The sequence below is a fragment of the Mauremys reevesii genome, linkage group 8 (genome assembly GCF_016161935.1).
Source record: "Mauremys reevesii isolate NIE-2019 linkage group 8, ASM1616193v1, whole genome shotgun sequence".
Lineage (NCBI taxonomy): Eukaryota > Metazoa > Chordata > Testudines > Geoemydidae > Mauremys > Mauremys reevesii.
Genome location: NC_052630.1, coordinates 11,356,686 through 11,368,867, shown reverse-complemented (window position 1 = coordinate 11,368,867; position 12,182 = coordinate 11,356,686). Strand labels below are relative to the sequence as shown.

Sequence of the window (12,182 nt, the reverse complement as noted above, 5' to 3'; positions counted from 1 at the left end):
TGATGTATATCAGCATGTATTCTCTCTACATGAGCAGAAGTGCACATTTTACCTGGGTTTTTCTTCATAGGAGGTGTAATTTGCATCATATTTGCATTTTTTTCCCTGTTACAAATATGAGACAAGCAAACTCCCACTAATGTCAACGTGAGCCATGATTTGCCCCATCAAATACAGCCACTGGGAAACAGCTCCTTCATACATGATTTGTGCTTCCCATACATAGGCATGATTTTTTTTATGTCACTTAGATTTGCACACAAAGTGAAACAGATGCTCTCTTTCACTTGCATGGGCAGAGAGGAGCTAAAACCAGTAGCACTGAGCAGGGGAATCAAAGACATAGCAGTGAGCAGTTCTGTTGAGGAGTTAAAGCTGCTCAGAGGGAGAAAGGAGCATGGCTGCATGGAGACCGAATGGCAGTACACCGCTCAGGGAGCTGTGTTCCACGTGAATAAGGAACCAGTTGTCTAGAGTTCTATTGCATTGCTAGGTTGCACTCTTTCACCAGCATAAGGTTAGAAATCCCTCACCGTTAAGGGGACAAAGGAAGGTTAACTCTGCAAGGTAAACCCATTATATCTGTGATTCATATCACAGGAGCACTGGGGCCCAGAGTTGCTTATTATTAATTATTTGTATTATTGTTATCACTTAGTGACCCAGTCATTGATCCAGACCCCATTGTGATTGCTGCAAACAAAACCAGTGCCTGCCCCGAAGAGCGTTCTCTCATTGAAATGGATAGCAAAATTCCACTGGCTATGTTGTCATCAGGGTCAGGTCTGTGATACCATGACATTAATTCCTATTTTGAACAAAAGAATTCCAAATCAATTCCAAGAGCCTTAACTTGGTTGCTCTGTAGAGAGACTATTTAGTTTATAAACTTTGGATTTTAACTAATCAAAAGGTCTTAAAATTTGAATATTTTCAAGAAGATTCCAGGGGAAGCAGCCAATCTCTCCCCTTCAAATGACAATCTGACCACAAGTGTAAACTGCATGTAAAATACAGAAACCATTTGCAGAAAATAAAATAAACTTACTTGCATGCATAATGAACTTAGCAGACAAGCTGTGCAACAATAAATGGAATACAGTCTCGATATGAAATTAAAATGAGTTAAAGGAGACATTCCATGATGGGACAAAAATGGTTCGTCACTTACAATTTACAATACAATGATTTAGTCACTGAATGATAAAAGACAGATGGAGTCTTACTGCAAAATAGTATATCACATAAGTTAAAGACTGATTTCAAGAAAAGAGACCAGGTTCATTTCTTGAATTAACAATGTCTTTTTAAAGTGCTATTTTAGCATTAAAACCCTGACATGCCCAACTCTCAAAGTATGCTCACAGGGTAAATAAAATTGTTGATAAATAGCTTTTTGCAAAAGCCTCATTCGTTATTGTAGGGTATTAGATTTTTTTTTTGTTTACAAAAACTATTAGAAATAAATATTTTAAATAGGTTTTGATAGAAGCCTGTAAATCATTTATATTGGCAATAAAGCAGGCTGCCCTTTTGTCCTTAGCAAAATGTCATCATTGGGAGAAGCTTAGCTGTAATAATTATGCCATCTAATAAAAAAATGTGGAAAGTTTCATAGCAAGCAAAATTTCACTGCATCAGAATGTTTGGTTAATTATGCACATGAAGACCCATTTATTAAAAAAAAAATTCAAAAATGGTTTCAGGGGATTTCTTTGTTAAAAATGCTTATCCAAATCCGCTCTGTACTGCATGTGCAGATGAACTACAAGACTGGGTGACTGCTAATCAAGCACAGGCCTTTTTTGGGTGTATCTCTTAAGCAAAACTTCAAGATAGGTATTGGCTTATAAAATGCATAGACATACCTTCTGGCCAAGGAAAAGACTTTTGGTGGACAAGACTGTGAATCCATCTGCAGGAGTTCCTTCTGTTGTACTGTCAGCACTTGCTGATTTGCTGACTTCTCCCTGCTTCTTCTTGCAAAAATATAATTAATTAGTTAACCAGAGGTGAGAAATATGGTTCACTAATACTGATAATATGACATGCAATACACACATCTATATTTATTATGCTATAAACAACTAATACAAACAATGGTATTGGAGTCTGTCCTTTAGTCACATATGTGACTGATTAATGTTAAAGGCAGCTATACATATGCATCCAGAGGAGAAATGACCTCAGTGTTTGCATGTCCACCGAGGTCCCCTCTTGCCTACGAAACCACACAAATTAGAGAGAATTCACTAGCCTTCTAAAATTTCCGAAAATATTTTTAACAATTTTCTCAAAATGCAGAAGGGCAATGTGCGCCTATTTGCAAGTGGACATTCTTGGCATTCCTAAGAACCTTCTTCACAGACGAAATCCTGTATCTGTGCATGAAAGTGGTCACTTGGAAATTTCACAGCTGTGTTTTTAGGTACCTATTTGAAAATTTGGCTGTTACCGTAAATAACATCAATAATGTATTCCATTATGCTGTATGCCTGACTAGAGGTGTTGTGGGCACTGGCTGAAAAATTATGTTTTTCAAACCTGGCCCAAGTCATCTTCCATTACCCAGTAAAATTACAGGGTTTATTCCATCCATTTAACTGGATTATTTAACTAGAACAACACAGGTTTGGCCTGCATCAAATTGTTGGATATAAATTAGAACTGTATCATTTTGAAGGGATGTCAATCATGGCAGTGAAACAACTGCTGTAGCAACTAGCTCAACTGCTGCCAAACTGAGAGGTAGGAATATTTTAATTCAAAATAAATAAAAATAAATAAATAAATAAATAAATAAATAATGTCATTCAGCATAAATATGTATTGCCTCAACAACACGTCTGTGAACCAAACCTCTACTTGGGACATTAAAGCAAAGCTACTGTTGTGTTATACTCCCCCCAAAAGTATAGTTAACATAGTGTGCGAGTAAACAAGTAAGGTGGTGAAGATGCAGGAGTATATTTGTGTTTCTAGGAAATGTAACCATAACCAAACATTATACAAATGTTTTGAAAATTAGATTTTCATGGCTCCTACTTCAATTCTCCTGGAGTTTATTATTAGCCAAATATTAGTATAGTAAGCAGACAATGAAGTTTATTGTGTGGAAGAAAAACAGAACCCCACAACAGACTTCCTGCTTTTGTAATCAAGTAAGAAAACAAAATCCAGATTTAAGGAAATTATTAGTGCATGGTTATTAGAAGCTCTGCACTCTGCCAACTACTAGGTGTTCTACAAGGAGAGAGAAAATTCAAGAGTTCAAAAAGTAATTGTAAAATCAGGAAAATAATTAGGACCTCAGAACAGAGTGTTCAAGACAAAGATATTGTCTTTGTTGAACACAGAAGGCAACATTTTCAAATGCAGCACATTAAATGCCTCTGAACGTTTGTGCATCTAGAATTTTTCATGTGTAATTTTCCACAATTTTTTCCCACACACTAAACCTTGCATGTATGCATATGAATTAGAAAGAAATTCCTAACCTTTAAAAAAGGAAACTCTAGTAAAAAAGTTCAAAAATGAATTTCCCTATTTTAGTACAAGAAATTTATCATGATCTGGATGGCCCCCACCCACACACTCTTTTTTCTTCTTCAAATTTTGAATGAAGTACATTTAGTCTTTAGGAATTAAAGAAGTCTCCAGCTCAAAATTCAGAAGAGTTTCATTACAGCAACCTAAAAATGTGGAATAAAATTTTTTTATGGCACTGCTTCTGCTGAAGAATCTGTATTTAGGCAAGCTAAATATCACGACTTCTCCATGCAGAAAGAGATCTATCTCCACTTCAAAGCAATAACAAAACCCATCTCTGAATTTCAGCAAATTTATTAAATGAGAACAACCTTATTAAATCTACTTTTTAAAAAAAATGCTTGCCTTTGCAATGTTATTGATAAGATACCTAATAAAATCAGCAAACTGAAATGTTATACTTTTTCTTTATATTTGCAACTGAAGGAAAAATGATATTGTTCTAATGTGATTTTAGTTTTGATAGAATTATCCAAATACTCTGAGTGCCAAATACTATACCCCATGCTAAATCCAAGTAAATTTAAATTGCCCCTCTCATCCAGTGGCAGAGCACAGACACCTGTGCATCCACTGCACAGCTGCCACTATAGCTCCTATATGAGATTTTTGGATTCATTTAGTTCGTTAATGTGCTAGCCACAATCCTGCCATGCCACAGCTACAATCTCCACCTCCTCAGGCCTATACACAGCAGATGTGCCAGTTTGACTGACATTCATGCTTTGAGACACTCTGGGGTGAGGGCTGTTATTTGACCTTTGGTAATTGTTTATGTTACTATTGAAACTGCTACCCCTGATCGCACCCTGATTGGGAAATAGCCTAAAAGATATTTACTATATAGGTCTATACTGTATATATACACACATCTAGTCTCTCTGATTCTCCAGTTTTTAGCAGCTCCTGCATTACACGTTTTGGGTTTGATATATACAGATTACTCTACCTTGGACTTCCTTGATCCTTTCTTGCCTCCTGCTTTCTTTGATACAGTTTTCTTCTGTGATGGGGACTTTGCCTTCTTAGCTGGGGGTGGAGTGATGATGGCTTCCAGTTTTCCTTTAGACCCCCGCTTCTTTGCAAGCAGCTCTGGGTGAATATTTGGTAATACACCACCACTGGCTATGGTGACACCTTTCAATAGCTAAATGCAAATAAAGTAGCAATTAATTAAATCCAGCATTTCCACAGTGATAAAGAGCAAGCAGTGTTTATTACTATGCACTGTATTCTGTGTGGTCTATTCCTAGTTATGTATTTATATATCTCAATAAATATCTCTGAAGTAAAGAAACACTTTCCACACAACATGAATTTATACTGAACAATTTAGTCAGAAAATGCACAGATTCTTGCATGTTGCTATGCATCCCGGATGTCTTTTGTGCTCACACACGATTAATTTTTCATCTATGCTGTCAAATGTGTGCAACAAAGACTAAATTATTCAGCTATAGATTAGAGAGAAAATAGGGAAGTCAGATCTGTGGACTCAGGAGCTTTGCAGGGCAGCATGTGTTCGAAAGGGAGCACTCTAAGCTTCACATTGCGGGGAGTGCGAGGGGAGGGGAAGAGGGAGAGGCGTGCATATGGAGCTCTTAAACTTGCATTTCCCTGAATCTTTAAAAACTAAAGAAATTAACAGACAAGAAACTTCACATGAAAGGTAATGTGTATATATGCATTTATAACACATGTATGTATATAACGTATATACACCTCTACCCCGATACAACATTGTCCTTGGGAGCCAAAAAAAAACATACAGCATTACAGATGAAACCACGTTATATCGAACTTGCTTTGATCCGCCGGAGTGCGCAGCCCCCCTTTTCCCCCCCGGAGTACTGCTTTACTGCATTATAGCCGAATTCGTGTTATATCGGGTCGCATTATATTAGGGTAGAGGTGTATATCCAGAAACGTTACAGTTATAAAGAATCTAAGTCTTAAAAAACATGGAAATAGAACAGTTAAGAAAAGGCAGATCGGGGTTCTCAAACTTCATTGCACCGTGACCCGCTTCTGACAAAGTTACTACATGACCTGGGGGGTGGGGGTGGGGGCTGCAACCCAAGCCCTGCCTCCCTGGGTGGGGGTGGAGCTTGGGTTTCAGCCCCAGGTTCCAGCAAGTCTACTGCTGGCCCTAGGGGGCCCATTAAAATGGGTCATAACCCACTTTGGGGTCCTGACCCACAGTTTGAGAACCACGGAGGTAGATAAATATTCAAATACACTCAGAGTCCATGCATGCTATTAACTAAAAGTACATGGGAAATATATCCAGTTGCATATTTCTAAACACAACCTTAACTCCGCTCTCCAATGAGTGCCCTGGACCAGACCAGCATCAAGATTTCTCCTGAATTAGAGAGGGTGCAAGAAGTGACTTAAAGCCCCTGTGGCATTCCCCATCTTGATCTGCGCGGAGTACTCCTTGATTGCAGCTCAGGATCTATAAGGTATGGCCCCTGACCCACAAAAGGAATGATGAACAGGGTAGTATTATGGGATTTCTAGGGAGGATGGCTGGAGTAGATTGTTTTTTCAGCCAGTGGAACACTAGACTGCAGCAGGGAGTTTTTCTTATTATGCATTTGTACAGGACTTAACACAATGGATTGTGATCCCGGTTAGTGCCTCTGGGTGATGTATTCCAATGCAAATAAATGATAAATAATAAATACTAGTTATGTCTGAATTTATTTGACTCTCTCAAAAAATCCAGCCCTCTTACTCCTGAAGTCTGGCCCCAATGGGTTAAGAAAGTTTTAGGACAAAAAAGACAGACCTACATAACCAGAATACATACAGGAATATTAACTCAAAGGAACTGACTGACTCAGTTTCCTAGGAGGCTTTCCCTGGGTGTCTCAGAGGAGGCAACTGTTGTGTTGTATCTCCTTTGCATTGCACATTTTATTCCTTGAAATGTAATTAAGCGGCGTACTTTAACTAGTTACATAGTGAAAGAATGAACTGCTTTCCAGTGGCCTGCTCAAGAAGCAGAGGTTTTGAATTACAATTCAGTAATACGGAAGGATAATGGAAGAAACCCTAAAGGAAATCCTGGCCCTCACATGATGGAGACTTTTCTTACCTGATTTAATTCTTCATCATTTGCTACAGCCAACAGGATGTGTCTAGGAGTGACTCGACCCTTCTTGTTGTCCCTCGCTGCATTTCCAGCCAATTCAAGAATTTCCGCTGGGGGGAAATAAACCCTTCTTAATTAAAATATGATAGTTAAAACTCAGTGGATGTTTGGTGAACAGGGCTATAAGATGTCAATTCTCAACAGTCAAACAAATAAGTTGGTCCAATAAAAGATATTATCTGACCCATCTTGTCTCACTAATATCCTGGGACAAACATGGCTACAACAACACTGCATATAAACAAACATTAAAGCACTATGTAGTACTTTTTGAGAACTATTTGCCTCACTTGGTCAGGGAATACAATATAAATGGTAGAGGATGGACTCTAATCTTGGAGCGGAGGCATAGCCCTGGAAGTTTCACAAAATCCATTTGTGCACTTATAGATCTGTGAAGATGTAGCAATGCACACTGTACATTTGAGATTAGTGCAACTCAAAGGGCTGGATTCAGATCTTTTCTTAATTTTACACTAGTGTAACTCCACTGAATCCAATGGAGTTTTTCCTAATTTGCACCAATGTAAGAGAGAACAGGCCCAATTTGTTTTAAACTGTGCTAAAATACAGTCTCATGAAAGATTGAGCACAACAGTTCTCACTGTCTCCTTTTATATTTATGCCAGTGAAGATTAAATGCCTGTTTGAAGTCCTACTATTTAAACTATAGTTATGTTTCATGTCCTCCTAAATCAGAAACCTTGATTCTTGACTGTTTGTTGAGTTCCTGGAACTAACTTTTTGTACATTTTCTAGGATTTTGTTATTGCCAGACTTCAAAGTACTGTGTGCACGTAAAACTAGAACTTTTTGCTGCACTCAGCACCAGCCTGGGTGATGGCTTTTGTTCCTCCTACATTTTTTTCGTACTTGAATGAGGATGTTTATTCTGTGTTTCTCATTTGTAGTGCCATTAGGCAGGCAGGCAGACATTTAAGTTAGGTTATAGGCAGGCAGGCAAAAATGCAAAATCTCTTTGCTATGGCAGTGACTCAGTGATTTTTGGCTCTTCAAGGAAAGGTTTCCCTCCAAGAGGGGAAGTAATTGACATGTCAAGTTTGTTCACTCCTAGTAGATTATCTCTTTAGAAGAGATTTCCAATCATGTCAAATTGTACTTAGCTACTGCATGTATGATGATGGTTTCTTGATTGGAATTAGGGGGGATTAACTTGTTTCCGTGTAACTGTCTACAACATGAAAGGCCAGTGCTTTATCCACTAACTTATCTATTTTCGGCTCAAAAAGCCTCAGGCAAAAAATCTGAGGGAACCAGCAGTAATTAAAATAGAGAGTATGGGGCACAAATACAGAAGTTACAACAACATGCTCATGTTTATCTGGCTCCGCATTCAAATACCATTGCTATCTCTCACTTTTAGATTGTCTGTACAGAGGGAGATGAAAGACACTGTCTACTGCTTTTGGATCATTGGTTTTGCAAACCTGTGAGTGGTAATATTTGAAGAGGAGAAATTAAAGGAAAATGTCTTTTTTCAGTCTACCACACACAATTATATCAAAGAATACTGAGCATCAGGGTTACTGAAATCTGACTCTTTCGTTGAACCACCAAGGTGGATAAAAATCAATTATTTAAGTAAAGTCAAACCACTGAACTGGTGGAAGTCACTAGCTAAGCACCTGGAACCAGTGTTTGTTGAAGTGCTAAACCTGTTTTTGACAGCAATAGCCTTTTCTGCAGTATAGAAAGAATATTTTCTTCATTTTAGTTTATTCACCTAGCTCGATTAAATGACTAGTTCATTCAAATTTAAGAAATCAAGTGGGAGTTGAAAAAGCAGGAAAGTTGTTTTCCCTTTCCAAGCTATAAATAAAAAATACGTGTAAGAGAATGACACCTACTAGCTCTAAAATCTTGAAGAACATGGTGACCTGAAATAACTAGTTCAATTCATGAAGTACAGATATTTCCTTTGTTTAATAATTCAGTTAGTTTAAAAACACATTTTTTCATAAACGTTGATAATTTTTTCTCATGTATACAGCATTTTAAGGGAGATTTATTTAATAAAAAAATTAAAATGCTGTTTTTGTGTATTTTAATTTAATTTGAATTTCCATCCACAGAACTGGACACAATTCACAAGTAAAAAAAAAAAAAATCAGTCATCACCTGGTAAATAAATAATGCATCATTCGTTATTTTCTAACGTAATAAGAAATGTAAAAATTAAGATTCTGAATAAAGGTAAGTTAAGATATACATTTGCTTAAACAAATGTATATAAATATAGTGTACCCTCCTGGTTAGCAAAAAGAAGCACCAAATTTAGTATAAAGGCTACATTTAGTTGCAAACAACAAGTTTTTATGGTCGCCAACTAATAAGAATCAACCTTTCTTTAGGAAAATTACTAAAACGTACAAATGCAAAACAAAATTAAAACAGGTGACTGAAATCATTCCATCCTGCTAACAAATGAACTGAATACACAATGAAAGCTGAAGCATAAACTTGCTTTAATGGACAAGTGGAAGGGAATAAAGACAGTATCCTGGAAATGAATAAAAGATGATTTAAAAAATATATCAAAGCTCACATCAGATCACTTTCCTCCAACACTATAAATCTTGAGAAAGCAGTGCTAGACAGCCACAGCCCATGACTTTATATTATACTGATTTTAATATGACTCCCTAGCTACTTTTAATCATGACTCCCATAAAAAGCCAGTTATGACACCTATTGGAAAACTCATAGCTGCTTCTGCCTGTATTACAGTTCAGTTTCATCAAGGACTTCAGCAAGCTTTCAATATCCTCATGTTCTTAAAGGGTAGATGACTTGAGTGTGGCACAGAGAAAGAACATTCATGTCCTTGGTCTTTCAATATGAATTAACGTATTTCATACAAACAACAAATCAGGTAAAAAAAAAAAATCAGAACTAGTAGGGTAAGGCACCTCCCAAACCTTCATAGAGCAGACTAAAGCCTGCATAATCCTCGTCATTCACTCACCATGAGCCAAAGTTCAGACACACAATGCTTAGCTGCATCAATACAGAATACAAACATCTATTGTGATATTGGAAATGTGTTAAATTCCAAGGGACGGATTCTGCTCTAAGTAACACCTAGTGCATCCCCACTGATTTTGGTAGGACTGCACCACTGTAATAAAGAACTGAAACACCTCAATCCAGGCACCGTGATCCTTATGTGTGAGGGTTTAGTACTGACTGAAAGGTAAGGGGGGAATTGGCTGTAACACAGTGTGTTACTTTTTGTTTGCCCCCCCTCCCCCAATCTCTTTACGACATCAGCCACTGCTAACACTTGTGTCATGTTATTCTCTGCATCTTATCAGCATAACTATGTAGACAGGTCATTTTGTAACGAAAGAGCCTAAGAAAGTGTTATGCCTGTAAAGCATGGAGGAATGTTTTATTTGTTCCTCATAAAACTAAAATGTCTGCCTCCTACAGTGGAGAACTGTTCTTGTAAGTGCTAAGCTCTCTTCCTTGGACAGGAAACTCATTTTGAAATTACAGTTTTCTAATGGTCCTTTAGGGAAGTTGAGGTAACCCACTTCCTTTTCAGGCACAGAAGGCAAGTAGAAAGCTTTGCTTTGGAGCAGAGGGCCATGGGGTGGGGGGGGGTGTCTCTTGTTTTTGCTTCTCCCTACTCCTCTGCCATCACTCCAACAAGAATCCAACAAGCTGCAAGTGCACTGAAATGACTCACAGCACAGCAAAAGTAAGCTGCAAGCACATGTCCCTTCTCAAGCACTGATGCCCTCTCTGGCCTCCCCTCCTGCATTGAATCTGAGCATTATCAATATTATAAATGTAACCAGCACAGGCAACAGAACCCATCTAGTAAAGATAGTAACTGAAGCCAGATCCAAATCAACCCTCCAGATCAACACTTCCTCCAAACCTTAGGGGTCAATAAGTCAAAAAGTTATTATTGGACCCTAATAATTTGGCCAGAGTCATTCTCCTCCAACATCAGTTTTACACCAACTGTAAGTTGCAAGATTTCAACATGTTCCACGATTTTAAGTGAAATGAAAATCTGGTCTTCTCTCCATAGGAAAATTATACAAATCTCTGAACTCTGGTGGGAGTTAACTATCCAGTTTGCATCTGGTGGGAGTTAACTATCCAGTTTACATCTAAACTTTTAGGTCAGGCCCATCTCACATAGTAACCTGGGGATAGTGCACTTTTGTCAGTTACAAAATTTGAGTAATTAAAGAGATTTATTCCACTATGACGGAATCTACTGTAGTGCTTTATCATTCTTTGAACAAAAAAAAAAAAAAGTGACCCAGAAGAAGGTGTGATTTTTAAAGCTAAATAAAGTTGTTAAATAAGGACTTGTTAAATTGAGGTTAGGTTTTTTTTGTTTTGTTTTTTGTTTTAAATAATTTTCAGCAAAACGACCCTTTTTCTGCAGTACTTTAAATGCTCACATCTTTTCAAAGTCCAAGTGCAATACAAAAAAACAATTAAAACAAGAGAATGCTTTGAGTCCTTGCGGTACCTCAAGTACTGTGCACTGTAACAAAATTATTGTGCAGTTATATTGGGTTCTGCTGTCACACTGCTTACCAAAATATTAGCACAGTAAGTAAAAATAAAATAAAATAAAGCATTAATAAGACTAAACCAATGGATTTTTTAACATAACATAAAATCTTTTTAACTCCAAGACTGAAATGAAGGAACACCAGCTCTTTCAGTTTGTCTTCTGAAAAAGAACATCTGCAACAGGAGAGGACAAGATTATACAGTGAGTTGCTGTACTCAGCATCAGCTGTGTTTGTTATAGCATTTATGTATCTGAAAGCTAATGTTTTCAAATTCGGAAGACGGTCAGCTGTTGATGACGAAAACATGGCAATGTCAGTTTCCTGTGACTTCAGAGTTCTCTGGATCGTGTTGGGTGCCACCTTCCCGGTACATAAAGCAAACTCCTCTGCTGAAATGTCACTGAAGCCAGGAATTGAGGTGTAATCCTTCTTCACATGAAATATTACAGGAACTCTTCTGGGGATGAAAATCCTTATGCATTTTAGTAACTTAATTGAGGGTTGCCCACTCTCGGTATCACTGATGCCAAGTATCAGAGGGGTAGCCGTGTTAGTCTGGATCTGTAAAAGCAGCAAAGAATCCTGTGGCACCTTATAGACTAACAGACGTTTTGCAGCATGAGCTTTTAATTATCACTGATGTAATTCTTCAGCTTTTCAGCTGAATTGTCAACAGACGAATAAAACAGGTGCACAAACTAGCTACTTTGATTAGTTGTTTTTGTTAACATCTTCAGCCCTGAGAAACTTTTGAATGGTTTCCTCCAAAAACTGAGTGTCTCTCTCAAGGAAAAACAGCAGTTTGTCCATTTTCTGAAAAGCAAAGAGAGTGCACAGTCTCTGGCTTTCAAATATAGCCATTAGGTCAATGATTCGCTCGCACATTTCATTGATAAAACATAATCTTC

General features: G+C 37.6%; 1 protein-coding gene across 4 annotated transcripts in view; it reads right to left on the bottom strand.

The window, feature by feature from the left end:
- The window catches only part of LOC120369952 (core histone macro-H2A.1), a 73,449-nt gene that overhangs the window by 26,105 nt on the left and 35,162 nt on the right, over positions 1-12,182 (bottom strand). For 2 of the 4 annotated variants that reach the window (XM_039483811.1, XM_039483813.1), the window contains exons 3-5: positions 6,653-6,759; positions 4,499-4,696; positions 1,869-1,979 (exon numbers count right to left, since the gene is read on the bottom strand). In XM_039483811.1, coding sequence (XP_039339745.1) covers positions 1,869-1,979; positions 4,499-4,696; positions 6,653-6,759 — 416 coding nt within the window. The remainder of the gene's footprint in view (positions 1-1,868; positions 1,980-4,498; positions 4,697-6,652; positions 6,760-12,182) is intronic. The other 2 variants (XM_039483812.1, XM_039483814.1) reach the window with 1 other exon arrangement.